At 36.7% G+C, this 27,715-nt stretch overlaps 3 protein-coding genes across 4 annotated transcripts in view; 1 reads left to right on the top strand and 2 right to left on the bottom strand.

Moving 5' to 3' along the window:
* Positions 1-19,349, bottom strand: part of LOC129790908 (carbonic anhydrase-related protein 10) — a 70,269-nt gene extending 50,920 nt beyond the window's left edge. Inside the window, exons 1-2 of the mRNA XM_055828748.1 lie at positions 18,887-19,349; positions 13,613-13,896 (exon numbers count right to left, since the gene is read on the bottom strand). Of these exons, the coding sequence (XP_055684723.1) occupies positions 13,613-13,670 (58 nt within the window). The 5' untranslated portion in view covers positions 13,671-13,896; positions 18,887-19,349. The remainder of the gene's footprint in view (positions 1-13,612; positions 13,897-18,886) is intronic.
* LOC129790865 (UNC93-like protein) overlaps positions 1-27,715 on the bottom strand; it is a 1,060,245-nt gene that overhangs the window by 881,030 nt on the left and 151,500 nt on the right. The gene's annotated exons all lie outside the window — the stretch shown is intronic.
* On the top strand, positions 24,483-27,353 carry LOC129790924 (uncharacterized). Its single transcript, XM_055828769.1, has 2 exons — positions 24,483-25,510; positions 25,603-27,353. Exon 2 carries the CDS (start codon positions 25,612-25,614, stop codon positions 26,383-26,385), a length of 774 nt encoding a protein of 257 aa, XP_055684744.1. The 5' UTR covers positions 24,483-25,510; positions 25,603-25,611; the 3' UTR covers positions 26,386-27,353.

Genomic DNA, 27,715 nt, shown 5'->3' with positions numbered 1-27,715 from the left:
ATAGACTTACTAATAATTGGAATTTTAATGAATACATAAACTCTGTTTCCCCCTACCAACTTGCGCGCTTAGTTTGGAATTTTCACGAATATTTGGAAAATTCGTGGCAAATAAATTGCTTCTTTTATGATGTTTTTTTTTTAATTTGCCGCAACTATAGTACACTGATATAAAATCTCAATATATACGGTGCTAAATTTTGCAAAAGTGAGGAAAATGAGTGCGTCCGATAATGAAATTGCATGCTAGTATTTTAAGTGGGAATCAATATTTAATATATTGAATTCCATCATCGTATCCATCCCTCCATGCAAATGCATGCGTGTTTTGGGGGAAATTTTAATCTGGCAAAATGGACCCCACATCATAATGAAGTGACTATGCCTGATCACTGTCCGGATATTTAACCATCAACCAAATGGAATTGTGGTGCAATTTTACCTCGCAAAAGCATAGAATGTGCTGTAGGGGTTTGGTTAATGTAAACATACACGCATTTTCGATGTCTGGCTGATAAACTTGTGTCGATGGAAATAAATAAATAACATGGCGAAAACCACGGGCTTATGCAGCAGCATCGGGAAAATTTGTAATTTTCCTCTGTGATAATTTAAAGCCATTTAAACGATTTATCTGATGTTGAGCACATTATATGTGAGCGCGAAAATGGCACAATTTTCATTGTCACTTTTCCAAAAAGTAGAGCTTTCAAAAATTAATGAACCCCACAGCACGTTTTGCCCCGTAGTGTGGCTGTGAATTAACTAATTGACTTCACGGAATGCAATAAAAATGTGCAAAAATGTTAAATTTTCCGCACATGGATGGTGCTTTTCGTCACCACATTGGGTTAATGAATGTGTATGTGTTCGTATATTTCAATCTCTGCAGGATTATTAAATTCCCTATTCAGTGATAACTTTGAACCGTCACAACCTTCTCTTGCTCGTCCCATACAATTTCCAAGAATGTTCCGAGTGTCTTTCATTGCTCTTCCATTGTCTCAATACGTTCAGAGATGAGTTCATTGTCTGGAAACTTGTGGTGAGCTCATGCAGAAGGAAAAGGTTTTTTCTGGTTGAACCCCTTCCACAGATTTTCAGTTAAAGTCTTTGTGAAAAATTATATAGAAATAATTTTCCAGCAGTATGTCCAGATGAAAAGTTCATAGGAAAAATTTCTCTTAAAATTAAAAGAGGATTTTAATTTTTTCAACAATGATTTTCTTATAATTCTCTATTCCCTTTTTGTATAAAAAATATTAAAAATATTGACAAACCCACTTTACTCCAGTCTCCCCTAAATACACTTAAATTCAATCAATTTTTAAATAAAATTAATACAGCTAATTCCTTTTAAAAACAAAGATAATTTTATAATAAATCCTGTCACATTTTCCCACAGGATTTTCTCTCACTGCGTCTAATTTCTTTCGTAAGCATTGTGAAAATGGCAGTACAAAGTAGATGTGAAATTTCTCTATTTATTTTATTTATTTGAAAAGAGTCCCGTGTGTTTGTTTCCACTCCAAAGCACACACAATACAGCGTGAAAGTTCCTCCATGGTGTGTTTATAAAATCAATGAATTCGATTAAGTTTGTGCGATCATTAATTTGGAGCTCTTTGGAGAGGATCAATATCAAACTTTTCCACCTCACCACCCCCTCCATACCACCTGGCAAACATTTACCATTGTCGCTTTTCTTGTGCACACAAAATAGAAATATATTGGAACTTTAACTGCTAATTTCTGAAATTCCCCAACCGGGTGGATGAAGCATGGTTGAACTTTTAATATATCGTCGTTGGTGGAAAATGAAAAAAATAAATAATATTTTGTTGGTGAGAATTTTAAGAAGACTCCTTGGTGTCTTATTTATGTGGCGAGTTGAGGAAACTTTGTTAAAAATTCCCTTTTGCCCTCGTATAGTTTCCTCTGTAGCTCCGTTGCTGTATAATATATGTATACATGTACCCCAATCCTTGTCTAAGGGAGGAAAATAAATTGTCGTGAGTACATTTGTTTCAGCACCATCTTAAGAGGAAGAAGACACTCTACTTTGCATTGAGTTCGAAAATTGATCTCTGGGCGTAGCAAATTTCTGCATTTTCTCTCTCATTCTCAATTTTCTTGGTGCAGATTCCAACCCAAAATTCATCACGTGGTGAGTATTCCTCTCTTTTGGTATGCCTTCGTAGCAGGAAGATGGGGATCAATTGAGTAAACCCCCACCATTCCCATTGAAATTGGAATATATAGTAAATTTTATATGGGTTCCCCTTACTTTTACGATGGCATAAAAGTAAATATTTTATACATCAACACAACTCAGATGACTGACGCTGTTTGTCCTAAGTGGATCAGTAGAGAATGCCGGAGAGAATCAATGAGATCCAAAGGGTATAAAAAATAATCTGAAATGGGGAGAAAGGGGGATGTTTTTTTTTGTAATCAAATTAAGAGAAAATTAAACTTTTCTTTTCAAAAAAAAATAGTTTAAAAATTTCTCAAGGAAAACTCTTTTTGGAGGTTTATTGGAATTAGTTAACAATTGTTTTGCAAATAGTAGCTATAATGCTGTTATCCCAAAATACTGAAGCTTTAAAAGCATTAAAAGAGTGGTTTATGTAAGTACAATTGAACACCAATAAATCCCTCTGACAATAGAGCAACATTTCCCAGATATCGCACAGCATTTCCCCATCTCCTGAAAATATTTTACATCCCAGTCAGAATGTTTTAGAATCAAGCTCTTCGAACTCACGCGACTCAACTTCTCTCTATTGATTCGCAGTATGGCTATAGCAATAGCACTTCCTTGATAGATAGATTGCACCATATCGAGTGTATCAAAAACTCTTTCAACTCCCGCTGAATCTCCCCATAGCAGGATGCAGGAGTAGAAAGATATTTCCCTTATCCGCATTTTGATTTCTTCACATCAGAAATGCTAAAGGGCTTCCGGCAAACAGAGGAGCGACAAGTATTGTCAACTCCAAGAAAATCCTCGCACACAAGTTGGGAAAAATACAAAATACACCCCAACCCCCGGGGGGTGCTTTATGTGTCGCTGGAGAACAATAAAATAATAGAGTTCTTGCCACAGTGCAACTTTCGGGGGGAATGGTGATGAGTATTGGGGGGTACCCTGCATGTGATATCAGATGTCAATGGTGGAAGTTGTGACACCTCGCCCTCTGCTACCACTGTAGAATGCTACCCACTTTGTATTTCGATCGTAACTTTTCAATTCATTCTCCGTAGCATTGAAACAAAATGCTGTGAGACTAATGGACTTTTATGGCCCAAATGAATGATTCTGCAAGAGAGAAGTTTGTCTGGTGGTGAGAGCATATAACTTTTGGACAAGACAGTGACGGTTTGAATACTCGTAAAATAGTTAAATGCAGTCAAAATACGGAAGAGCTGCTTACTTTACTGGAAAATCTACATGATGTGTTTTATATAAAGTTAGGGAAAGATAGTTTTATTCTGACGCATAGAATTTTATTTTTTTTTTAAAGAAAAATTTTATTTAAAATAAAACGAAAATCTAAAAATCCGTAACTTTACAGTGTTTTAGAAGATTCTAAAGTTTTTGCTTTATTTTAAAACTTCTTTCGTAAATATTGTCGGTTTTAAAAACAAATACCTTAAGAGACTCGGAGAAGATTATTTTTGTTTTATCTTTCTTAAATAAAAAATGAATTCCATTTTAAGCATATGATCCATATCCTTTCTAACTAAGGAAAAAATATTCGAAATTGACCATGGCCGTCCATTTTCACTTTGCACCATAGTTTTCCCTTCAGAATTTACAAACATTTTCATCATTTTCTTTCATATGTCAAAAACAATACTAAATCTAGATGTGAACACGAAGGACGAATTTTCATGAATTAATAAGTTGAACTGCTAAAATTTTAAAGGACCTGATTTCATTGAAATTTGCTTGAAATTGGAATGATTGGCATGGAAATTTGAATGTGATTGAGAGGCTAGAAAGCTGATTTTGAAATGATCAATATTTGTCAATAAATTATTCATTTGGAAGTGTTTGTTAAAATTGGAAAAAATCAATAAATATTTTTTTTATAAATTTACTTAATTAAGCAAAATTTTTGGTTTAAGATTTTAAATCTAGATGATTTTAATTTAAATGATTGTGGAAATATAGACTTGATTGTTAAGAAAAAGATTTAAAACAGTGAAATGAATGAGTTTAGCTTTAAGAAAATTATTACTCAAATCAGATCCTAAGGAGAATTATAATCTGAAGGGATTTTGAAACTTTATTGCAAGCTTTTGATAAAAAACTTTATTATTTTACTAGAATTCTGATCTTATTTTTATACAAATTGTTCAGAAATAAAACAGATGGAAAAGAAACCTTTAATGGAAAAGCTTTAAATGAGCTTTATTAATTATTATTATTATTATTATAATTATTAATTAAAGAAATAACATTTTCAACAAGTTTTAGTATAGATTAAATTTACAAATTAGCAGAGTGTTCTAAAGTAAACGATTAATCTTTTCTAATTTAATTTCACTTCATATTTGACCACCATGCACAATTTATTACTTGATTTATGAATTCAAAGTTAACCAGGTGAAAACTTTCCATTCCACTCTACAAATCTACAAAATTCTATGTATATTCAAAATGCTTTTGCAATTCAATTCTTCTTTCGCTTGAGAACAATGAAAAAAAAACAGAAACTTCATGATAAATTGAAATGAAAAACTTGTAAGAACTTCATTTGCTAATGAAAAATATTTTAAGCGTGCACTTTTGTTTGCATCTCAAGTCCATTCCTCAAGAAAAGCATCCTTCGCAGAGCAACTCGAGCGGCAAGCGGATGGTGAATGCAAATGAAGGAATTTAGTGTTTCGAAATATTATTGCATGACTGAGAACAACCAACTTTCCACTTAGCGTCACCCCCGCCTTCCCAATGATTCATGACCACACCATTTTCTCCCAACATTTTTCTCACAAGTGAATGTATCTATTTGACGGGGCTGGGTAGAGAAAGGGGTTGTGTGTAGAGGTTGCCCTAAAGAGAGAGGCCATTCAATATGGGGCATACCAGCCGGGTGGCGAAGAATTGGAGAAATCAGCAAAAATTGAGATGGTTTTCAAGATTAATTAGTTGAATTCCCCTCGAATGAAGTGTAATTTATTTTTCCCTTCAACTTGTTGTATATATCGAGGGGAGGATTGAGTGGCTGGCTCTGAGTTACTTCCTCGCTCTCACTCTCCCCACCCACTCGTACGCCCCATCAAAAAAAGATGTTGCTGAGTGGTTTTTTGCTTGATAAATACGAGAGCTTTTGTTTGCGGATTGAGTGGAGAGCCAGGGAGTGAACTCTTTTCGTCGGGGCAGAAACATTTTTAACACTTGATTTGCCATTGTTGCGAAATTAAGCGGATTTTTTCGCTACCCTTTCTTTCCACCACCAGGTGCATCAATTACACAATCACTCTACCAGGTGGGCTTCAGGTATGTAGTATGGGGTATAGTGGGAGGTGGTGGCAGCAGCATAGAGAAAGCCTGGGCGGAACCATGAGAGTAGTTCAGACCATGGGAAATAAATTGAAATAGGATGTAGCCAAATAGAGGCTCATTTGTAGTGTTTGTTTTCTATTTGAAATGAAATGGAGGGTGGTTTTGGACGAAAAAGCAGTTTGGAATTGTGCTGCACTACATAAAGGGGTCTAGTGGGGGGAAGTTCACGGGAACGGAGGGGTGGGAATTGGAAAAATAGATGGAAAATTGTTTGTAACAAAAGAAAGGACTCTGCCGAGAGGAAGAATAGTGCCTGAAAAACTCTTTTTTTTCTTCTCTACTTCTTCGTATTCAATTGCACACAATGTTTTATACTGTGTAGAAAAGGTTAATTCCCTTCAATTCAACCACCCCCTTTCCTTTTCCATTTTGATCCCGTATACTTTTCCCATTGAAAGCACAACGTCTGGACGACAGGGGGCAGACAAATGGAAAGGTTTTGTGTGTCAAAAAGTCAAATAAATTGAAATGTCCTTTTTCTCTTCAATTGATTTTTTCTTTGCAAATCTTCTCTTTCAAGAATAAAAAAGCTTTTCCGAAATTCTCCAATCTTAAATTTTTTGTTGATAAAAATGGCAAACTCAAAGTATTTTTTGTGATTCTTTTAGCATTCATCCTCTCTTCAGGAAAAACTTTACAAACTCATTCCCTGTCGGTGGCCCAGAGAAAACAATCCTCAATGTATGGGGGATGTGGGAGGCTTCGTGTACCACCCACTATGTCTTGAAAATTCCATTTGAAACAAAAGAATCTTGAAAATTGTATCGTGCGCTTTATTATGCAGCACACATTTTGCCCAAACTTGAAGAAGAATTTCACCCACATAGCAAAATGAACTTTATTTACAACTTGCAAGTCTCAAAAAGCTCATCTTTCAGTCGGTGCTCTCGGGTGCTTTTCCATACCATCTGCACTTTTCCGCTCCCGATGGACTCTTTCAATTGGCTTTTTTGTGTGTGTGTTATTTTCCCCATCTCAGTCTCCACCACCAAAGAGCTCCCAATGGTGCCAAATACTCGGAATGACAGTGTGCGATCTCATGGAATTTATACAGCAGCAACTTCTATTGATTGCTCTCTCACGCTCTTCCGCATGCCGGGGACTTACCAAAGAAGACAACAACAACAACGAAAAAAGACAATCAAATGAACAGGAAAAACAGAAATACAATGTGAAAGTGCTAAAAAATATCACTCGCAATTCAATGAGTGCATCTCCATTTAATTGTTCAAGAAATTGAGTTTAATTTCTTTCCAAATGTCTCTTTCCCCAGAGTGGGGATGGAAGTGAGCTTTTTGCCCCCTCCCATGGGCAACCAATGTTTGCACACACAAAAAAATCCATTCAGAACTGAAGAAAATTAAAACACAACCTCAAATTGGCACTGGCAACAAATCAGTTCATTTAATTGCATTTCTTGCGGAAGTTCATCTGGCACAGACGCCACAGAGAGTGGCATACTGAACCTTTTTTTTCTTTTCAGGGCTTCAGTGGCTTCTAAAGGTAAAATCCCCATTAAATGTGTGTCAACCACAATGAGATCATTCGCTTAAGTTGATTGACGTTCCATTTGTGTGTATGCAGTGTGCACGATTCAAGCAAATTACGAGGTTTCCAAGACATATTTCCACCAAAGAGTGGAGAGGTGGGGAAGTTGCACTGTCTACAGCACACGAAACACTTTGTCAGGAGCTTTTGGCTTTGTTCTCAAAGATGGATAATTTAACGCAATGACGACACAATTGCTCAAATTTACAATTAAATGGTTGCATTAGAACATTTACGCGCATTGGAGCTTCAAGAGAGATTTTTGAGACAATAGGGGAAGTTAGGGAGCTATTAAGATACAAATCATTGCTTCTAAACTTGGATTAATTCTAATTCAAAGAAGATTATTCAATTGTATTCGTGTTTTACGTTGTTATCGCCCATTTTTCCTCAGAAAAAGTTCATCTTCAGCCGGGAGTTGAAAAAAGAAAACGGAATTTTTCTTCCAGAGCTTTCGACTCTTTGAGTTTTCCTCACCACCTTACTTGACTTCCGGTTGATAGAGACTTTTTTCATGGAAACCCTTCAAAACCGAAGCTACATATAACATATTATTCGCCGTGATATTCATCTCATTACTTTCTTGGAGGTAAACATATTATAATATTTCACGTTTGAGCCAGCGCATTACCCAATTGTCGCAAAAGGGTTAAACGCAGTGTAATTTCATTTTGACGCATTTCCTTTCACTGTTATCACGAAAATTTTCACAGTTTGTAAACAAATTTAATAATCCACGGTATTTTGCACAGCTTTGTTCTTAAATTTCCTTCATGACAGGTTTTCCGGAATAATCTGGTGAATTTAAATACCTCATCAGTCAGTGAGGAGCTTCTCTCTCTCTCAAGTTCATGACGACAGGTAGCATATAATGGGATCTGCTGACATATTGAACTTGTGGCGCAATTTTTTTCCCGCCTCTCAACAAAGTTTTGTGTGAAAGAAAAATAGAGGAAGGAGGTGTTGTATAGCAGAAAGTTGGCACAAAAGCACCTTTGGAAGTCTCATCATGCCCTCTCCGGAGGTGTGATAAATTTTTGTGATTGGACACAGCCATATTGGTTGAGGTGAAAGTTCATAATGTGTGTGCATGCATGTGGGAAATTGTTGACACGAAAATACGAGGAATGTAAGGGATGTCAGGGAAATGGAGAGAGAATGTGTGTGTAAGAATAAAATAGCTCAAGGCAGTGAAAGTTCGCGACAAGGGATTTAATCTTCATTCCCTTTACTTTTTCCTCCGGAGCTTTTATTGCTCGTTTGGGGGCTTTCCCCAGACAGCATCTGCCAAGAAACTTTGTGTGCTGCATCTTTTTTTTCTGGTATATAGCTTTCTCATTCCACGAATTTTGCATTTCTACCCCCAATTACGTTGATTTTTGGACACCTCGTTTTACTTCCTTCTCCGTTTTCTTTTGCATTCCACTTTGAGCTTTTATCGGGTGCAAGAATGTTATATCATTAGGAGATGCCTGAATGTTTGTGTATATTGGCAATGAGCTTCCTCTCAAAAGCACACTTTGTACGCCAATTTGTTACCTTCACCTGCTTTTCACGAACTTTTCACGCTGTGAAAGAGCTTTTTGATTTATTTCACCCGCCAAATTGGTTTCCGTCTGCTGTTCACCCCCAACTCCCCTTCCGGTTCCGCTGGCTTACTTCTTCGAGAGTAAAAAAAAAAGCTCAATGCACCTTGCACTTCACGAAAAGAAGGATGGGAATGCAAAGAAACATAAATAGTGTGATTCAAAAGAATTGTAGAGTTTTCTCCTTACTTCAATCTTTAATGTGAGACTTTTTGTCCATTACTTATTCAAGGAAAACACGTCATTTATATAATTAATAAAATAAAAATATATCAGATAATTAATACAAATTTCTCAACAGTTCAATTGTATCACTCTGTGGTGCATTTTGTAGAATTTTTCTACAATTTCTGTTCAGATTCCCTCCCATGAAAGTATTCTGTTCTTACCCCAACTACTTTTCCCATCGTGCTCTCTCTGCAGTAAAGTGAAGAAAATTTACTTTCCCCTCACCCACACCACCGCCCTTTTTCTGCTTAAACATTGTAATTAATGGAGGAGGAATGGGAAGGTTCTTTTTGCACTCTCATAAGCACCCGTACAAAATAATGGGAACATTGTCATACCGAATCTCGTGCGCGAAAGTTTCCTTCCACGTGTGTGTGAGAATTTTAATTGAATGAACAACAAGAATGGTGCACAAAAAATAAACTTATTCATCAGTAAAATGATTTTTTTTCTCTCCTTCAGCCATGCAGTGACGAGTTGAAGTTTTTCTCACACAAAAAAAAAGTTAGAATATTTGAGCAGAAAAAAATGGGGGAGAGAATGAGAAATGTAAAATGGGATTTAAAACCAAAAGCGACAAATTCTCATTAAGAATTTTCTATTTTTTTGTATTTAAGTGTAATTTTCATCCCTCCCATGGGGTAGATTGTATAGCATCGAGAACAATACAATTTTGTGGACATAAAACTATGGCATTTGAGTAGCTTTGGGTGGGTAGGAGTTGTTCTGCTGTGTGAACGAGTTGTGGGGCTAACAAAGATTGTGGCATGAGGATGGTACAACAATAGGAGCATCACCGTGAGACTGGTATACGGGGATAAAAAGCGTGGAGGTGAAATAAGCTCGTTTATACGTGCATGCATAAGCTGAGGCTATGGGAAAAGCTCCACTATCCAGAAAACCGCTTCCACTTTCCGCGCGCGCACTCCAAACGTGCCTCACCAGAGCGATTCCGGACGTCGAGAGTGTAATGGGGGAGTGTTAAAATGCTCCATCCGTGAAATGAAACTACTCCAACTCTGTCCTCAGTGCTCCCATCCCATTCACCGCTATCAGAAACATCCCCTCAACCCCTCCTCCTGCCTTATTTATACTATAAACATCTTTTCTTCTCCCCTATCTGGCGGAGCTTTCTCAACGTTTCGCTTCACTTTCAGCCCCCCGAAGACTTTGTGCAATGCATCGGGGATGTATTGTGAAAGGGATCATGGAGGATTTCACGGCCAACCTTTTTGAACATATTAGCAAATGAGCTTTTCGCGCGAATTGGTGCATTGGGGATGCTTTTGGTGCAAATGATGGGGATCAATTATGCAGTTGATTGCAAAGGTGTACTTTAATTTAATAGCACCTCAATGAAGAGTCTGCGTGCTAGAGCAGAATCGTATGTGTGTGTGTGTTTATCGCGTTATCACAAATCCACCAAATGTTGATTTATTTGGGGGTTAACTATTTTATTGACACATTTTCAATATCAACCAAATTTGCAGCAATTAATTGAGTTAAATAATGTGGAGATATTTGTTGATTTATGAAATTTTCATTGAGAAAGTTAAAAAAAAACAAACCATTTAATCATATAAAAATCAAATAAAAATCATATTGAAAAAAATATTGCATCGGAATGACAAAAAAATTATATAGGTAAATAAATATATATGGATTAATAAAAACGGTATATAATTTAAAACATTTGTGAATGATACTTATGAATAAAAATTATGACAATAGAATTTTAATGGGAGATCAAAAATGTAGAATTTTCGTTTTTTTTCTAATTAATTTTCCCCTGACTTTAATTTTATGATTAATTTTCTTAATAGTGTATTTATCTGGTTTTTAAGATCACATAGAAATTATTCATCATAAAAACGTCTTTTAAATTTATTTTTAAAAAATAAAAATAGAAAAAAAACAAATCTCAATTTTACCAACTTAGTGCAAGATATTTGAATTCTTCAATAAAAAAAAATCTAAATAACAAAAAACGTTTTTAAGAAATATTTTAATTTAGTCATAAATGTCAAAACAGCAATAATTTTAATAATTTCCTCCGTTTTATCTCTTTTCCCATTAATTTTAATTAAAATCATATGAAAATTAATTCAAAATGCAAAGAATCTGTAGCAGCAAAGTCTTGTTTAAACACCAAAAATTCCATCAAAGGAAAAATAAAAGCTCAAGAAAAGCTGTTAAAGCTCTCTGTGAGAATTTATACTGCAAAACATCGTGACCTTCATGTGCCTTGGAGCATATTTTATTGATAAATTTGAAAATTAAAATTCCAACCAAACCACATTTTGAGCATTTAGGTAAAGTGATTCCCAAAATTGCTGAGAAACCTACACTCTGAAAGCAATCAGTAGCAGAGTGGTCTGGATTGAAGTGTAAGGAGTAATCGTTCCTATTGATTTCCACGGAGGTTGCATGCACGTGGCCAGCATGTTCTGCTTAAATTGCCAAACTCATTCACTATGTGCTCCTTTGCTGAAGATTTAGTAAAAGAAAAGTTTCGCACTATCTAACTTGGATAAAATTCGGATATTAAAAAAAAACTTTTCGGCTAACTTTAAAAACGTTTTGTTCAACACTTAATTTGTTTGAAAAAAAAAAACATTCCGTTAAATAAATCTTTTGATTTTGAATCTACGGAAATTTGTTAGAAACTTGGCGTATTATATTTTAAATTGCAGTAAATGAATTTATTAAAATCTAACAAACTACATTATAGCGAAAAGCACCAGGCGCCTCCACCCACAACATCTTGGCACCTTCTTATCTTTTAGTATGTAAATCACAGCATATTGCGCATCTGTAGATCTTTGTGCGGGCTGAAGATATGGTAGATTTTAATCAAATAGATTAATAATTTGTATAGTGCTTTCTCTATGAAAATTTCCCCCAAACATCAAACATTTCTACAAATTCCATACAATCGTGTGTTTTCCACAGTTTCTCATGGCCCCTGGAGAATCCCACTAATGCTACCCCATGAGACAATTCACAGCAAAATGCATATGAATGATATGAATTCAGAACGAAAGTGGAGCACTTCACGAGTGCTTGCTTATTTAAATGGGGTGGACTCAAAATCCGCACCACCTCCCACCCACGAGAAATCAAAATAAAACAATCTCTTCTCATGGTAGATTTGCTTCCTCTGTGTCAATGTTTGTCCAATGTAATTCTATTTGTTCAGACCTCTCTTTGCATGGGGGAATTCACACAAAAAATGTCCTGCCTCAGATCATCCTATAATCCTGACGGGTGGGAATGTCTCAAATAATTTCCTCTATGTGCACACGAATGAATTCAAATTAAAAATTATCCTGTATAAGTATCTCTTAATTTTTAATGCAAATTTTAATGAGAAAATTTCCCACTAAAAATTTTCATTAAATTATGTTTTTTTTTTGTTGTGCATCAACTCACCTCAGTGACACACTGAATGAATTACCCGGCGGTGCTCCCAGCAACAACGAGAAAAAAAACTCCCGCAATATTCAATACCATCACATTGTTGATCGTTAAACATAATTTTATGTCTTGTGCAATAAAGTGGATGTGGGTGGTTTTTGGGGGAGGTAAAAAAAGGGGTGGATGTAAAATGATGAAATTTAAATTTAAAGAGAGGGTGAAGTAACACAGCACAAAAAAATCCTTAAGCAACTGGTGTGGGTGTGGGGTATCAATGTCTTAGGGAAACGAAATGGAAAAGTGAATGAGGAATGAAGAAATGTGCTCAGTCGAATAGAAAAAGAATTGTATCGGGTTTGGATGTAGATGCAACCTGACAGGAATTGCTAAAATACATTCCCATCGAGGGAGAGGACTTAAGGAGATTTTGCAGAAAGAATTTTTCATTATTTACTCGACATTTTGCCCAAAGTACCCGAAAGAGCATACACTTCGTGATATGGAGGTGGGGCGAGGTTGAGTATGTATACGGGAATCAAGGCAGAGGAGCTTCAGAAATAAACACAAGTTTTCCATTAGACGTGCAGGCTGCTTCAGGAGGAAAAAAAACGTTTAATATTACTAAATTCTAAGTTTGTGGTTTCGCCTCCTTGAGGTCAAGGGGTGGGCAATTCCTGAAGTTTAGAGAGATTTTTTAAAGAGGAACGTTAAACAGGTGTGAGGAAAACTTAAGAAGGTTTTACGTCAGTAATGATTTTATGAATTTTTAAAACTCTTACGTCAAGCTCAGACATCAAAGATCTTCAATGGGGTCAAATTAAAAAAAAAAATATATTTGTCTGAAAATGTGAAAACCACTTCGTACCTGTTTTTCCTTTAAAGAGAAGCAAATTTATCCTGTTTGTTTTAATAATCCTTCTTATTTTAAAGATAAAAATTCATTGATCTTATCAAAATTTTGTGAGAGATATTCTTCTGAAAATATTTACATTCATTCACCAACATTCATACTCTTCATGCTTCATTCAGTTCACCCTTCTTATATTTTTCCTAGAAGTTCACCACCCCCTTACATTAGACCCCAAAATACCCACAGGATAGAAAAGAGTGGTGTGACCAGAATACTGGTAAAAGTTAAGAAAGATATTCCACCCCAAAAAGCTTCTCTTTTCCCCCCGGGGGAAATGCATGCGAAAAATGCAGGGAGTATTTTCTTTATCTTGTTGATTGTATCAAATTAGCAATGAATCAGTACTCACCTTGGTAGACAATCAACTGATAGGTAATTGCTGCAAGAAGAAAGCTGAAAACTTCCATTCTTCTTTGTCATAGACGTGTCCACGAGTTGGATGTGATTCACCTTTGCAATTGTCTCAATAAATTCACCGTCTCATTGCACAAATATCTCTTGGTCGGATGCAATTTTTGTATCCCCATACTTCATTTTTTTCTTGTCCCAGATCTTGTCGTGCGCTCACAATCTAACTCATGGTCCACGCACACTGTTTGAATTTTCCAGCACAATTTGCTTGATTTGCTGCACCTGAAAGGAATGAGATATTTTATTGCGATTTTTCTTTACCAGAGAACATTCATTGTATTCTACGGGGGTGGCCCCTAATATATATATTGCTCCTTTGCAAAGTTATTTCAGCTTTGAAAAAAAAACAGCAGTCAAGTAATGTTTGAGAAAGACCAAAGGAACTCTCCCAAGGATTTCTACTTAAAGCTGAACTTGCACAAGTCAGCATTGAATGTTGAACCTTAGAGCTCCCAATGTACAAGCTATTGTGTATTATTATGTATACATATACTTTTTAAGGTTACATACGATAAGAGCTCAAACATGGCATATAATATGTGTCTGGGTGGCTTAAATAAATACACATTGCTAACACATTCATATGCCCCTTTCCCTCTGGGTGAAACCACAGAAAATTTCTCATGCAGTCTTGTGCTGCAATAAATTAGGGGCAAGATATACGCTGAAATGCGATAAATCGCAAACGAAAACAGATGAAAATGTGCACATTCGTGATTTTGTGATTACATGTGTTATAATTCCACCCACTTGGCATTTAAAAGATTATTGTGCCACACTGGAAATTCTAAGGAGAATGTAAGAACGTGCTGTTCTATTGAATGCATGTTTCCCACTCCACCTCTCCCCATATAAGCTTGTATTAATTAAATTCAACTTGAGGCTGGTCTACACTCAGAAATATCTCTGAACTTCACCCTTACAGGCATTTTGATCAATTTGGAATTGTTGAAAGTCTCTAACACAGCCTACAATCTTCCTAATAATACTCAAATTGGCATACTTCTCGCACCCACGCTAAGGGATCATGTTGCATTTCTAAATGTCTTCAATTCTATTTGTCACACACACACAGACATCCTCCACAAGTGGAGCATTCCGAGAACATCAGTGATGGGGAGAAGGCAAATGTGAGTGACTTTGGATATCAATGGGAATTATCCAACATTCAAAAGTCAGGATTTCTTCCATGAACAGATGGAATCAAGAAGGAGATGCCACACAGAAGGAAGGCACTCTCGGATGAATATCCATTACACTAACAGCTTCGAAATACCTAATCTCAGTTTGAATTGCAGAGAATTTCAATTCACAAAGTGCAATTGCGGAATGAGATATGAATCTTTCGCAAATTACCGGATTTTCAAATAACTTCACCGATTTTCTTGGATTTAGTTGTATTGCACAGATTTATTCAAAGACTCTATATAAAGTCTTTTGGATTCTGTCTTCCTTAAAAACTTCTAAATCTCCACTAAACTTTGGATGTTTCTTCTTTGGGACATAGAGAAGAAATATCTTAAGAAAATTAAACAAAGACAAGCTCTCTGGTCTATGAGCTTTCCTTGAATAATGGGATTGATTTAAGAAATATAAAAATAAATTTTTTTGTAATTTTCTTTGAAATGAAAACTCTTGGAAAAATAATTTAACTAAATAAAAATTATTTATTATTCTAAATGCTTAATTTTGAAGGTTTCATAAAAGTAGAGAGCGCTTGGAAATTCTTGGATCAATGTAGATCAAATGAATAGATTAATTTATTCTTTTTTGAACCTTCTATAAGACTATATGCGTGTCCCAATTGTTCCCTCGAATGAACAATTTCCCACATATGAATAAAAACTCCTCTAACGCCTATTCCAGCTATTGAGCCTCAGCTACTTCATCCACACAATAATATTTGATAAATTAATGAAAATATGAATCAAATTTCGCGTGAGAGAGTGTATTCATGCTAAAGACAGACACTTGAAGCGATATCGATGGGGCTGTATGTTTGAAAATCAATTTTCTGCAAAAGTGGGTAAAACCATGGAGGAATTTCCTTTTAAGAGTTCACTTGAGTTAATTGAAATTAATATGGCGTGTTTAGAGAGTTTAGCTAATTGTGTTGATTTGGGAACGTTGAATATTTCGCACACTGATCCAGCAAGAGTTCCCTTGGAACCTCGAGGGCTTTTGCGATTTCACGAATAGACACATAACTTCCCTTTTCGGCAATTTTCAATGGGTCGAAGGGTACTTGGGGAAGGGGTGGGAGTGTTGAAAGTCGCAACAAATGGAATCCACCCCCCTGCTGTCAATATTGGGATCGTTTTGGGGTTGTATATACACACAGGCACACACATTGGATGAAACAAAGTTTAGCACAATGACTAATTTCAACCAATTCTGTGGCTCTTGATGCCTCAATAGCATTCCCATCTGCAGTCCATGACGACATGATGTTGCGGCATGTGCAAGAATTTATGGACACATTTCACCATTTTGTACCCCAAAATCAAGGTGAAATAATTAATCAGGTGAAAGCCTGCCTGAACTGACAGCTGGAAAGTGCATTTGGGGGAGGCAATGTATGTGAAAAATTCTCATGAATGTTTGATTAATTGAATTGCAGTTCATATGGAGGTCTTTTCGCCGCAATAATTCATAGATAATCGCAGTGAAAGTTTCCCACCCACAAATCCAATGCTGAATTTCGTGCACACCATCAACCCCCGAAGAGCCAGATATGGGGGAAGAATGGGGAAGTTACTGAACATGAAATAAATATTTGTCTCACTTGTTCCATACAGTTTTGAGAACACTTGGGGTGGGATTATTTAATTGAGAAATTGTTGCAGGGGTGATTTTGACCATTTGCTGAGATATATAGAGCGGGAGTGTGTGTATTTGGGAACGCATGTGAGAGGAATTAATAAGGAATTTGCTATAGAAATAGTTTCACATTCTAATATAAATTTTGCACCCCATTGAAATATCTTCCACTCACATTGAGATTTTGTTACCCCATGAGAGTTTTGGTTTACAAATTTCACAATTTTCAGTGCTTTTGGGGCGGGAGAAGCGTTTGCCGTACAGTGAGCTAGCTCCTCCGCCCACAATTCATCCATATTTCTCCACAGTATCGTTCATTTCCCGGGAATGCTCTTCAAAAATGGTCCGATTTTGCAGTGGTATGTATCTAACGAATGGGAACAAAGGAATTGTGTTATTACAACTTTTATGCTTTTTTATTTATATTTCAACACACAGTTTTTCATCTGTTAATACCAAAAAGGGAAACAAGGGGATAACTACTTTGTAATATTTGGATAGTTAGTAATTTGAAATATTATAAATCAACGTGCCCGAAGATTATGAACTATATTCCTATCTTTTAACACAGGAGTATGGTTCATAATTTTCGAGCGTGTCGAAATGTAAAATGTTTCGCCAGTAAATAATCAAAAATTCTCTTGAAACAAAATTAAGTTTAAATAGAAAAGCGAGAAGAATTAATTATTTGTGGTACTATTGATGAAAAACCTTTAACGAGGGATAGAAATGAAGATGAAATGAGTTTTTTGTAAAAACTCACATATGAAACATAAACGCAAATGTTTCACACATTTGGAGAGACGAAAAACGCAATAGAAGCGTAAATTCTTGTTTTTTAACCAAATGCAATTGGTTACCTACTGCTTTTTTATTTACACCTAAACTTGTTGAAACTAACAGATGAAACATTAGTGAGCATGTTTCATCGAATGATTGACGACATTATTTGTATTTTTGGGCGAAAATTGTTGATTTTTCTCAATCGTGTCGAAAATGGGAAGAGTTTTTAAGCAATTTCTCATTATTTTTTGACTCTCACAATTATTACGCATATCCTGATTGTTTTCTGGGATAACGGTTTTAGTCTATACAGATGAGTGAACTCCTTTCAGACTTATTCAAAATGAATTCAAAAAAATTTTTGATAGAAAAATTAAAAATTCATTCATTTATAATTCCCCTTCAATTTGAAAGTTTATTAAAATTTTTCATCTATCCATGAATGAATTATATTAAAAAATTGCACCGAGTAGGGGCCCCTTGATTTAAGCCGCATATTAAGGAGAAATGGGATGGGTATATTGAAAATGCATGAAACATATTAGACCATACGCGAAAGCTTTTCCTCTGAAAGCTTTTCGTTTGTGCAACAGCTACGGTGGATCTTTTTTTTACCCAGTAGGATACAGTGAAAGGAAAGCAATAATAAAGTATGAGGAAAAAGAAATTTGTGAAATATTGTTGCAGATTGATTTTTTTTTCATTCTACAACGATGATGAAAGATCCACGCAAATAAAGAAGGTTTGAGTTACATATATGAATGGATCTTGTGGCGAGAGTTGGGACCGCACATTGCAGATGAAATGTGGGCAAGTCTATGAACTGTGAAATATATTTTCAGGTCAACGGAAATGTGACCGGTGCGGTTAATAAAATTGAATGTTTATGGTGTTGGGTGAATCGAACGAGATGGGGTGCCTTTCTTGGGGCGGGTTTTGCTATCTCTCATATGACTCTATTGAGAGTCTCTTTGATACTGGAATGGAAACACATATAGTAACGAGGGGTTTGGGAGGCAGAAAAATACACACGCTCGTGCACATGTGATTGTCCTTTGTGTTCAAGTCTCTTTTGGCCCGTCCTCGAGGCTTTGGTAGCTTTCCTTTGACACCTTTTGTCTCCCACGGAAGCAACGCCTCCCCATCCCCATTGAGAAATTGTCAACACTACTAACGTAGCTTTTCTCTCGCCTTAGGGTGGTGAAAATACCACCCTGGTATACTACCCACGTGGGTGAAACAAAGTAGGGTGGAAAAACTATCGAGAATCACCATTAAATTTTTCACTGACTCCAAGTGCTGGGAAATCTGTTGCTCCCTCGCTATATTTATTGCGAGGAGGGTGATTTTTTTTGCACTCGTATTCCAGGAAATTCAAGATGCAGAAGCATCTCGGAGTTCTCGTGAACAATTTCCTCACGTAAATTTGTTTGTACGAGCAAACAGCGGGGTAAATAATGTACAACATGTAATTCAACTTTTGGTCCCCCCAACACCCCAACATTCCCCGGTTGTGGGTCCACACCGGCAGCAGGAAAAGTGTGCATGAGTTTCACTTCCTCTTTCTTTTTTCGGTATTTTGGCAGGAAAATGAGAAAAATTTACTTACTTCCTCACCCCCTCGTGTCCGACACTTCGTCTTGGGGTGTAACAGACACACAAACAACAAGCGGAAAAAAACCGTTGAGAGACAGAGGGATGAAAAACTCAAAGAAATTACACTTTAACACCTTTGTACACGACTTTCGGTGGAGGCGCCAGTCCGTGGAATTTGGCAGGAAAATATTTTTCAATTACGCTAAGAATTCAGAAGCAAGCGGCTGTCCATTTGGGCTTTCGTTCCGCGAAAAGTGAATCATTGCTGTTGAATTTTTTTTTGGCCACTATAAATCAATTCGCGTGACACTTTTGCTACTCCTCCCGTTCATTAAAAATCCCTTCTTGGGTAACCCGCCAGAAAAAATACACCCGTGGAATTTTTCTTTTGGAACACGCAGAGCTTTCGTCGACTGCGTGAGAGCTTTTACGTAGCACGCGCGACGTCCTCCCGGTGTGAATTTCCGATGGCAACTGCTTCGGCAGCAACTCCGGCGGCAGCTTTTCACCGGCAAAACGGGTCGAGGGGCGGCAGATTGGCCAGGATGAGGTTACAATGCACCGTGTCGACCACCCTCCGTTTCATCTTGCGCCGGCGTCCTGGAGCTTGCGCTCACTATTTGTCAGACAAGAGGAGCCTTCCTTTAGCGCGCCAGAAACTTTCTCGCACGCGGTCTGTTAGAGGCTCGTTTCGTTTTGAATAAAAAAAATCACCATCAAGCAACGATGCAATCGACCCCCCCCCCCACCCGTACACCTGACACCCTTTGGCGACTTTCTGTGCGAAACGGAAGCTTTCTGCAAAAGTGACTTTGCATAATTTATCACCATAGGGAAAGCACCCAAACACATATTGTATACAAATGACACTTCAAATTTTTACATTATCCCACCATGTACTACGAGTCCTGACCCTTGTCTATATAAAATGAATTCATTCTCAATGGAATTTTATTTCATTGGAAATGCATTTTAACCCTTTATGAACTGTTGGGACGTTTTTCTCACGTATTTTTTTTTTAAATTCTAGATATTCCTTGAAATTGATATTTCTATAATCTGCTAGAGGAATATATGGCTGGATATTTTATGAACATTTAACGTTAATAAAAGGACATTTCCAAAGACTCACAGGACCAGGAAAGAAAAGCTTGAAAATAGAAACTCAAGATTTTTCGAAAAAAAAATAACTTATTTAAAGCTCAAAGTAACTCAAAAATTATTTTTTAAACTAAATTCTCTTTACTGTATATAAATTGCAATCCCTAAAGGGTTAAATGTAACTTGAAGCATCATGGTTTAATGTTTTTAAAAGGAATTTTAAATTATCCACCGCAGTAAATTGTTGTTATTTAAAGGAGATTGAAAACAAATTGCAAACCTGTAAATTGAATAAATATAACGTTTGAGTACCTTTGTGTAATATAAAGTTCAATTCATCCACTAGATTTTATGTATTTTATGTTGAAAAAAAAGGAATGGTATTGTTGTAATTGAATTCTACGTGGTTTGAAATTTAGAAAATATGTTTGTGCTTAATTTTTTAATTAAGTAATATATTTTTTATTTTGAAAAACTAACAGAATTTTTAATCGTTTCAATCGTCATAATTTTAAACGATTTTTTTTTACTTCAACAAATTTGTCGTGCTAATAAAACATTTTAGTTCAAAAAAGCTTAATATATGTACATTTTGAGGGTATAATCTGACACCATACGAGAAACTGGGGTCAAGAACTGGTCAAGGAAAGTATTAGAAAAAATTCTAAGAATAACATTTTAAGAAACTTTTGGGAAATCTGTAATAATTTTCAAAAAAAGCATTTTTCTTTTTTCAATGTAGCATAAAAAAAATCATAGAAAAATATTATTCAAAAGTCATTGCTGACAAGCATAATTTGTAAGTTCTGCAGTACAAATGTACAAATTATTTTACACAGTTTAAACAACTTCACCCAAGTCTCCTCTATTATTTCTAGTGTATTTTAGTAAAGTGCGACAATCTGTTATGCATAAAAACAACGCTTGGCAATATTCATAATGACTATACCTTATGGGAGATTTACCCGGAAGTTGTGCAAAATTTATATAATTTACTTAAGCTCAGGGGAGAATTTTGCGGTGAAGAGTGGTGGTGTTTCGGTAAATTAATTAAAAGTGTATAAAACTTTTTTTTTTGTGGGATAAAAAGTAAATCCGCATAATAGTGAAAGTCTGGTCATTCCCATAATCGTCACAAACTTGAATGTTTTTTTTAGCATCCGGATGGGTGTTTCCGGGGTACGAGTCCACCTGGCATTCATTGCGAAACCCCCATGTAGGTGAGAGAAAGTTTCAATGGTAATGGACATGTGATATTTGTTTGATGTTAGGAATTTCACAACTTCCCAGATATGAATTTTCAGTTTGAAATTTTAAAAAAAAATGATTTTTTTTTTTGAATAAGCAAATGCAAAAGTTTTAGGCGAGAATGGGATTGAGGTTGGACCATTATATGAATTAAGTCAGTCCTTTGAAGATTTTCACTTTGCTCCATCCCAGGGAGGACTTAAATCCACATACATACATACATACATATTCATCCAAACCCCTTTTCGCTTGGGTGCTTTATGGTTTTAAAGCCGAAAAGTATGACTTTCTCCCTCGTGAATATTACATGAGAAAAACACTATAACGCTAATTTTATTTTCAATGGTGAAACTTTAACTCCATCCAGTGAGAGAGAAATTTACGGCTGTGGAGCTTAAATAAATGCCCCCCAATACGTATAACAAGCAGTTTATTAAATTAAATGTTGTCTATTTTTACACCACACCGTTTTAATTTATTATTCCCATTGCTGCCCTGTGTATTGTTGACTGCTCTCGGTGAAAACTACAGCACCCTCCCCCCCACTCCACATTCTCTTTCAGCTCGAAAAGCTCCAAAAGCTTTGCAAGAGTGAGTTAAGCAAATACACGAAACACATATGTTGTATGCGATTTTTTACGCGATGAATATTTGCATTAAAACTTCAAATTAGTAAATGGGCATTCTAGCCTATTTCCTGCCGGAAAAATCAGGTAAAAACTCCATGGGCTTTTCCATAAATTGCTCTTCAAGTTCATTTAAGTTTCACCCGAAAAAAAATGATTGTATGCAAATTGCGTCCCTATTGTCACATCAATGCGCAAGTGGATGCAACTGCTGCCAGCACCAAACCCTCGAATCTTCATAAACACAGCTTTTTTACGGAGATTACGAGGGCGGCTTCAACGATGCAAAAGGGCGTTTTTGAGGGTGGTAGGTGAATGGGGTGGAGACACTACGCGATGGCAACTTTGTGGGTCCGTCTTCAGATCCCAACTGAATAATTTAAATGAGTTGCACTTGTTGTAAAATTGAATTTCTTAATAGTCAGTGAGTGCATAACGAAGTTGATCGTTTAGTGGGTAGTTGGGTGTTCTGCCGGTGTTGTTGAAGCGGAAAAGTCCCGGCGAAAGTAGCCAGTCTCCATGGTAGGATTCAACTTCTTGTACTCACAATGCACAAAGTTGTTATGATTATAGATAAAGATGAGAAAAAAATGTTTTATTGAATTTTAATTTAAAAAAGTTTATTCGGTCCTATATGGAAAAATTCATCATTCGGACTACCAATGGAAGTACACGTAACTTTGTAGAGGACCAAAAGAAAGATTTTCGTGTTTTTTCTCACTTATTCTCTATGTGTATCAATTCTTTCTCAAATATGTGATTTTCCCATAAAGAAATGAATGAACTTTTTTGGAAATTAGATTATAAAAAAAAATCCTAAAATTGCTCGGGTTATTTACTTATCTCGAATCTTTAAAAAGGCGCCCAGAGTTGCGTAATTTCATGAAAAATTAAGAAATGTCAAAAAATCTTCTTTAAAAAAAACCCTTTAGTTATAAATGTCAAAACACGCATCAAGAAAATCTAAAATTTTCAAATATTTTCAACTCTACCGTGACAAGAAGAAAGAGTGAAAATTTATTCAAACTTTACACGGGAGTCTTGGGAGATATTTCTCTAATAATGTTTATGATTTTTGTGCTTCCCGAGGCAATGTAGAATGTGCTGAAAGGCAGTGGGTGGTTGTGAAAATTAGGCGTCTTCACTCGTTGCAACTATGAATGAATTTGCTATTTACTCGCGTGAAATTCTGCACTTTTTTATGCAATTTTAGCCACCTCCGCTATGGTAAATGAAATGTTTATTCTACCCATGGAATATACACAGGTTGCTGAAAGCTCACATTGGATGCGGTAACTTTTCCTCATATATAGTGTCTTCCTATCTTGTGGTATTATCTGCCTGGGTGCTAAAAGTTATATCTGTGTAAATAGGGAAAATGAATTCAATAAATACTTGTGATGTAGAGAAGCAGGTGGAACAACCAGGCGTCTCCACTTGAGAGCTTTTCTTCAGCTATGGGTTTTTCTTTTCCCGCTCTCTGGTGCGCGAATGAAATGTTGATTGAAGGAGGGTTCGCATAGGGCAATCCGTGTACGGCACTAGCAGCTGCTGCAATTGGGCGGATGGTTGTCATTACTCAAAATGTTGGCCAAGAAGTGCTATGGGATGTTCGCATGACAGTAAATTTTGGGAATTTTTGCATGAAAATAACATTTTATCAGCAAGTGTGGGTTTGAAATGGTAGAGTTGTGCGAGTAACTGCTTCAAGGAGTAACATTTTTCTCGGTCAAAGCACACAATTTATCTTTGGTGCACATAAAAATTCCAAGGGCGCGCAAGCCCAATGCCTCAGACACTCCGCGAGGGCGGATGGGGCCCGTATCGACAGAGCTATTATTTATTTTCATGCCAATTTCAGCACTTTACATGCGCTCATATTTGAATATTGAAAATTGCATTTATGAGTGGCTTCTCCTCCAATACATACGCCGAGAGACGATGCTTATATCTTTGGCAATATGCATATTGGAATGGAAAGTTCCTCTGTCGCCGCTGTGAATGAATATGTGGGACAATTTATGAGAGCTTTTCCCATGATGATATTTCAGATGCACAACACCCGAGCCCTTTTTTTTTAGCTCTTTTTCTGTCCCTCTCTTCCTCTTACCATCCACCCCCAGAGATTCGTTCCACTTTTTTCCGTCTAACACACACATACACAGACTCTTTAATTACACTCTCAGGAAATTAAATTAAAATATTGAGAGATTTCTGCAAAAGCTCCAGAGACAAATTTATTTATTTATTTTTTTTTCAGAAATAGTTTTGAGTGTATTTTTTGGAATAAACTGCAGCTATGAATAGGGGATAGAGGAGGAAAATCACTTTAGAGAAACTCGATTTTTCCACACTGTTGGATAAATTCATCCACCATATGTGGTTTCTGAGAGAATTCCACAATACGTAGAAACACCATCCAAACACAAGAGGGTGAAAATTAATTGGGAAATTTTCTTTTCGTATATACAACCAATGAACCTATATTGTCCTAGTTGGTATGCATTTTTTTCCAAATTGAAAACGTTTTGTGTCTAAATTATTGGATTTTTTTCAAGCTTGTTCAAGTGAGAGTAAAAAAAAAAACATTGATTTCCAAATGAAAATTTAATACAATTAGTGTAGAACAATGCTATGTGCCCCGGTAGAGAAACCCTTCTACCGTATTATATGTTGAGCTATGGCACTATGTGTGTCTAGGGTTGGACTGCTCTGGGTGAAAGAGTGAGATGAGTCGTTAGCTCTATGCCGCTCATCAGGCACTCATAGGTATCAGTAGCCCACTGTTGCTCGTCCGATTCAGTTCGGGACCCGTTAGCTCAGAATTAAGGGTAGTTATTAGCCCATGTAGGATTATCGTCCTACATATCAGAAGTGGGATAGGGTCCGCGTGTGCCACTGCGTGTGGAAAACCGTGAAAAACACGGCGCGAGTGAGAAATAAGTGAAAATTGCAGAGACGACGACGCAGAGAGCAACATGGCCGCCACCGCGTGGAGGAAAAATGCGGCGTAGAAACAGCGAAATGCGGCAAGATAGGACTGCGAAGACCATCGAGAAGCGCCCCAGCAACTGTGTGGAGGAGCACCCGGCGATGGAAGTAGCGCAAGTACCCCTGAGTGCCCCAGGAAAGGGAAATAAAGAGAGAAAAAATTGAAGGGGAATATGTTTCTTTGAATTGAAAAAGTCATGATGAATTTCTGAGAAATTTTTGGCAATTCCAGAAATTTCTTTGTGTTGACCCTTTTGTGTATGCTCTGTGTGAATGGTGGCCACCCGCACAAAATAATTGTCTTGTCTTGTCTTGCAGTAACATGTCTTAACAGGAATTCATTTTCAGGCAATTCATGATAAAGTTTGAATAGATTTCATGGGAAATTAAATAGGAAAATATGTTCATGAAAAAATGCAAAATGTTTTAGAAGTGTTTCATAGGTTAGTGAAATTAGCCGAGTTTATTGAAACATGAATTCGACGAGATTGAGAAACACGAAATGTTTTGCTGGAATTTGACCACATCGTGACATTTCGGTCGTGCCGATTGAATGCTCGGGTATTGCATCATATTATTGTCATTTTATGCAAGTCATTTGAGTGTTCAAGGTGTATTGCAAGGAAATTCAAGGAAAAGTTCATTAAATATCGCAAAGAAATCGCAGCAGAGTAAGTAAGATGATATAAAAGATGGACAGAGAGGATTTTCAAAGGTAAAAAAGTTAAAGATGCTATGTGTAATTCAATTCTTTTAACTGCAGGAAAAAACAATGTCGAGAAGGCAAAACTCCACGGTTGCCATGCCCATGGGACCAAAGGAACTAAGCGCAATAATCCAGCGATTTGATCCAGATTTGGCCGACTGCGTTGACACAGAGGATTGGCTTGTAGAAGTTGAAAATGCGCGTTTGATGTATCATTGGGAAGAGAGGATTACAATCCTTTATGCGTCCATGCGACTGAGGGGACCCGCTGAAAAGTGGTTCCATGGCGCCAAAGCGAGGCTGGATACGTGGGCGAAATTTCGCGATGAATTGCTACAATTCTTCCCTACCGTGGTGGATTTCGCGAAAATACACAAACAACTCGACAGCCGTCGCAAGGCGAAGAATGAAACAACCTCATCGTACTTCCACAACATGATGGCCCTAGCGGCGAAGGCCAAGGTTGATGACAAAACCACCATGAAATATATAATAATGGGCCTTCCATCCGAGTCGTTGAGGACATCATTGTTGACGCAAAATTTCGCATCTCTTCCACAACTTCTCCGTGTGCTAATTGATGCGGAACAAGGCAATGAAAACGCAGACGATCCCAAGCAAGACAGGCGCTATTCCAAGCGCAACTTTGGGCAGAATTCAGGCCGCTACCATCCGTACCGCCATGGCAAGAAGGATGACAATGGAGAATCTCAGCGTGAAGTACACAGGGGAGCCAAAAGTGAGAAAGAGCAGAAAACCACCAAGGAGCAACGGAGCTCTGAGAAACTTTGCTACAAATGCAAGAAGCCCGGACATTTGATTGCTCAGTGCCCACAATAATTCCGATGAATTCCAATGTAGGAATAATTAAATTGAATTTCGAGGAAATAAAGAAGCTTAAACCTACTGAGTGTAGTCAGGTGTGAAGTCAAATAAAAAAAAAAAAAAAAAAGAAATTACAGAAATGCATTGTTATTTATTCGAGATTTTAATTAGTTGTTTTTCAGGACAGAAAAGTGAAATTAAGATCTCAAGGTAAGCCTACTAAATATAAATGGAGAATAATTTCTTTGTCATTTTAGAGAATGGTCATACAACGAGGAAGCAACAAAGAAATGTGAAGGATTTAAAATATCAAATATTATATGCCCCACTCAGACACAATCTAGAGGTAATGAAGGAAGAGAATCTTAAGCCTACGACCGGAAATGAGGACTGGATTGATGTTAAGGAAGGCTATGTGCCGAAGTCAAGCATTGGCTGTGTGCCGCTTGAAAGCTGAGTGCGCTAAACCAAGATGCAAAGAAGGAAAGCAACACGAAACGTACAATAGGAATTAAGAATTAGATAGAAGGAAGATAAATTGCTAACCAAGACGAGAGCCGAAGCAAGAAGACTTCGTCTTCACTAGCTGAGCCCCAGGCTTAGTTCTTTCACAGAGCTCATAGTACTATGTGTACTCCCCCATGGAAGAAAGGCAAGAGATTTAAGAAACAAGATGACAACGATGAATTACAGCGGAAAGAATCAGGACACTGGATTGACCATTCACTTCATCAATGAGGACATTGATCATATCAGGAAGGCCGAGATGTAGAACAATGCTATGTGCCCCGGTAGAGAAACCCTTCTACCGTATTATATGTTGAGCTATGGCACTATGTGTGTCTAGGGTTGGACTGCTCTGGGTGAAAGAGTGAGATGAGTCGTTAGCTCTATGCCGCTCATCAGGCACTCATAGGTATCAGTAGCCCACTGTTGCTCGTCCGATTCAGTTCGGGACCCGTTAGCTCAGAATTAAGGGTAGTTATTAGCCCATGTAGGATTATCGTCCTACATTAGGAAATGATAATTTTTGTGACAGTTAAAAAGAAGAGTTTAGAATAGAACAGTATAGGTACTAAATTCTATATTTAGAAATATCAAAGATGGTTTTACAGATTTTATTCATTTAGCAATGAAAGATTATAATCCGAAAAATTCAAATGTTTTTTTGTCAGGGTGATTCAAAAATTTAAAATAAAGTTCACATTTTATAAAATAGACATTTAAAATAGCAATAAACAATTTAATAAATATTATATACTCTTATTTGTTCCCAAATCTAATAATTGCACCAGGAAATGTCTAATAAAAATATAAACTTATCCTCTCAGCATACAACGACTGT

Source organism: Lutzomyia longipalpis, chromosome 2 (assembly GCF_024334085.1).
Source record: "Lutzomyia longipalpis isolate SR_M1_2022 chromosome 2, ASM2433408v1".
In the NCBI taxonomy this organism is placed as follows: domain Eukaryota; kingdom Metazoa; phylum Arthropoda; class Insecta; order Diptera; family Psychodidae; genus Lutzomyia; species Lutzomyia longipalpis.
Note: the sequence above shows the minus strand (reverse complement) of the source record. Positions and strands in the feature narration are given on the sequence as shown.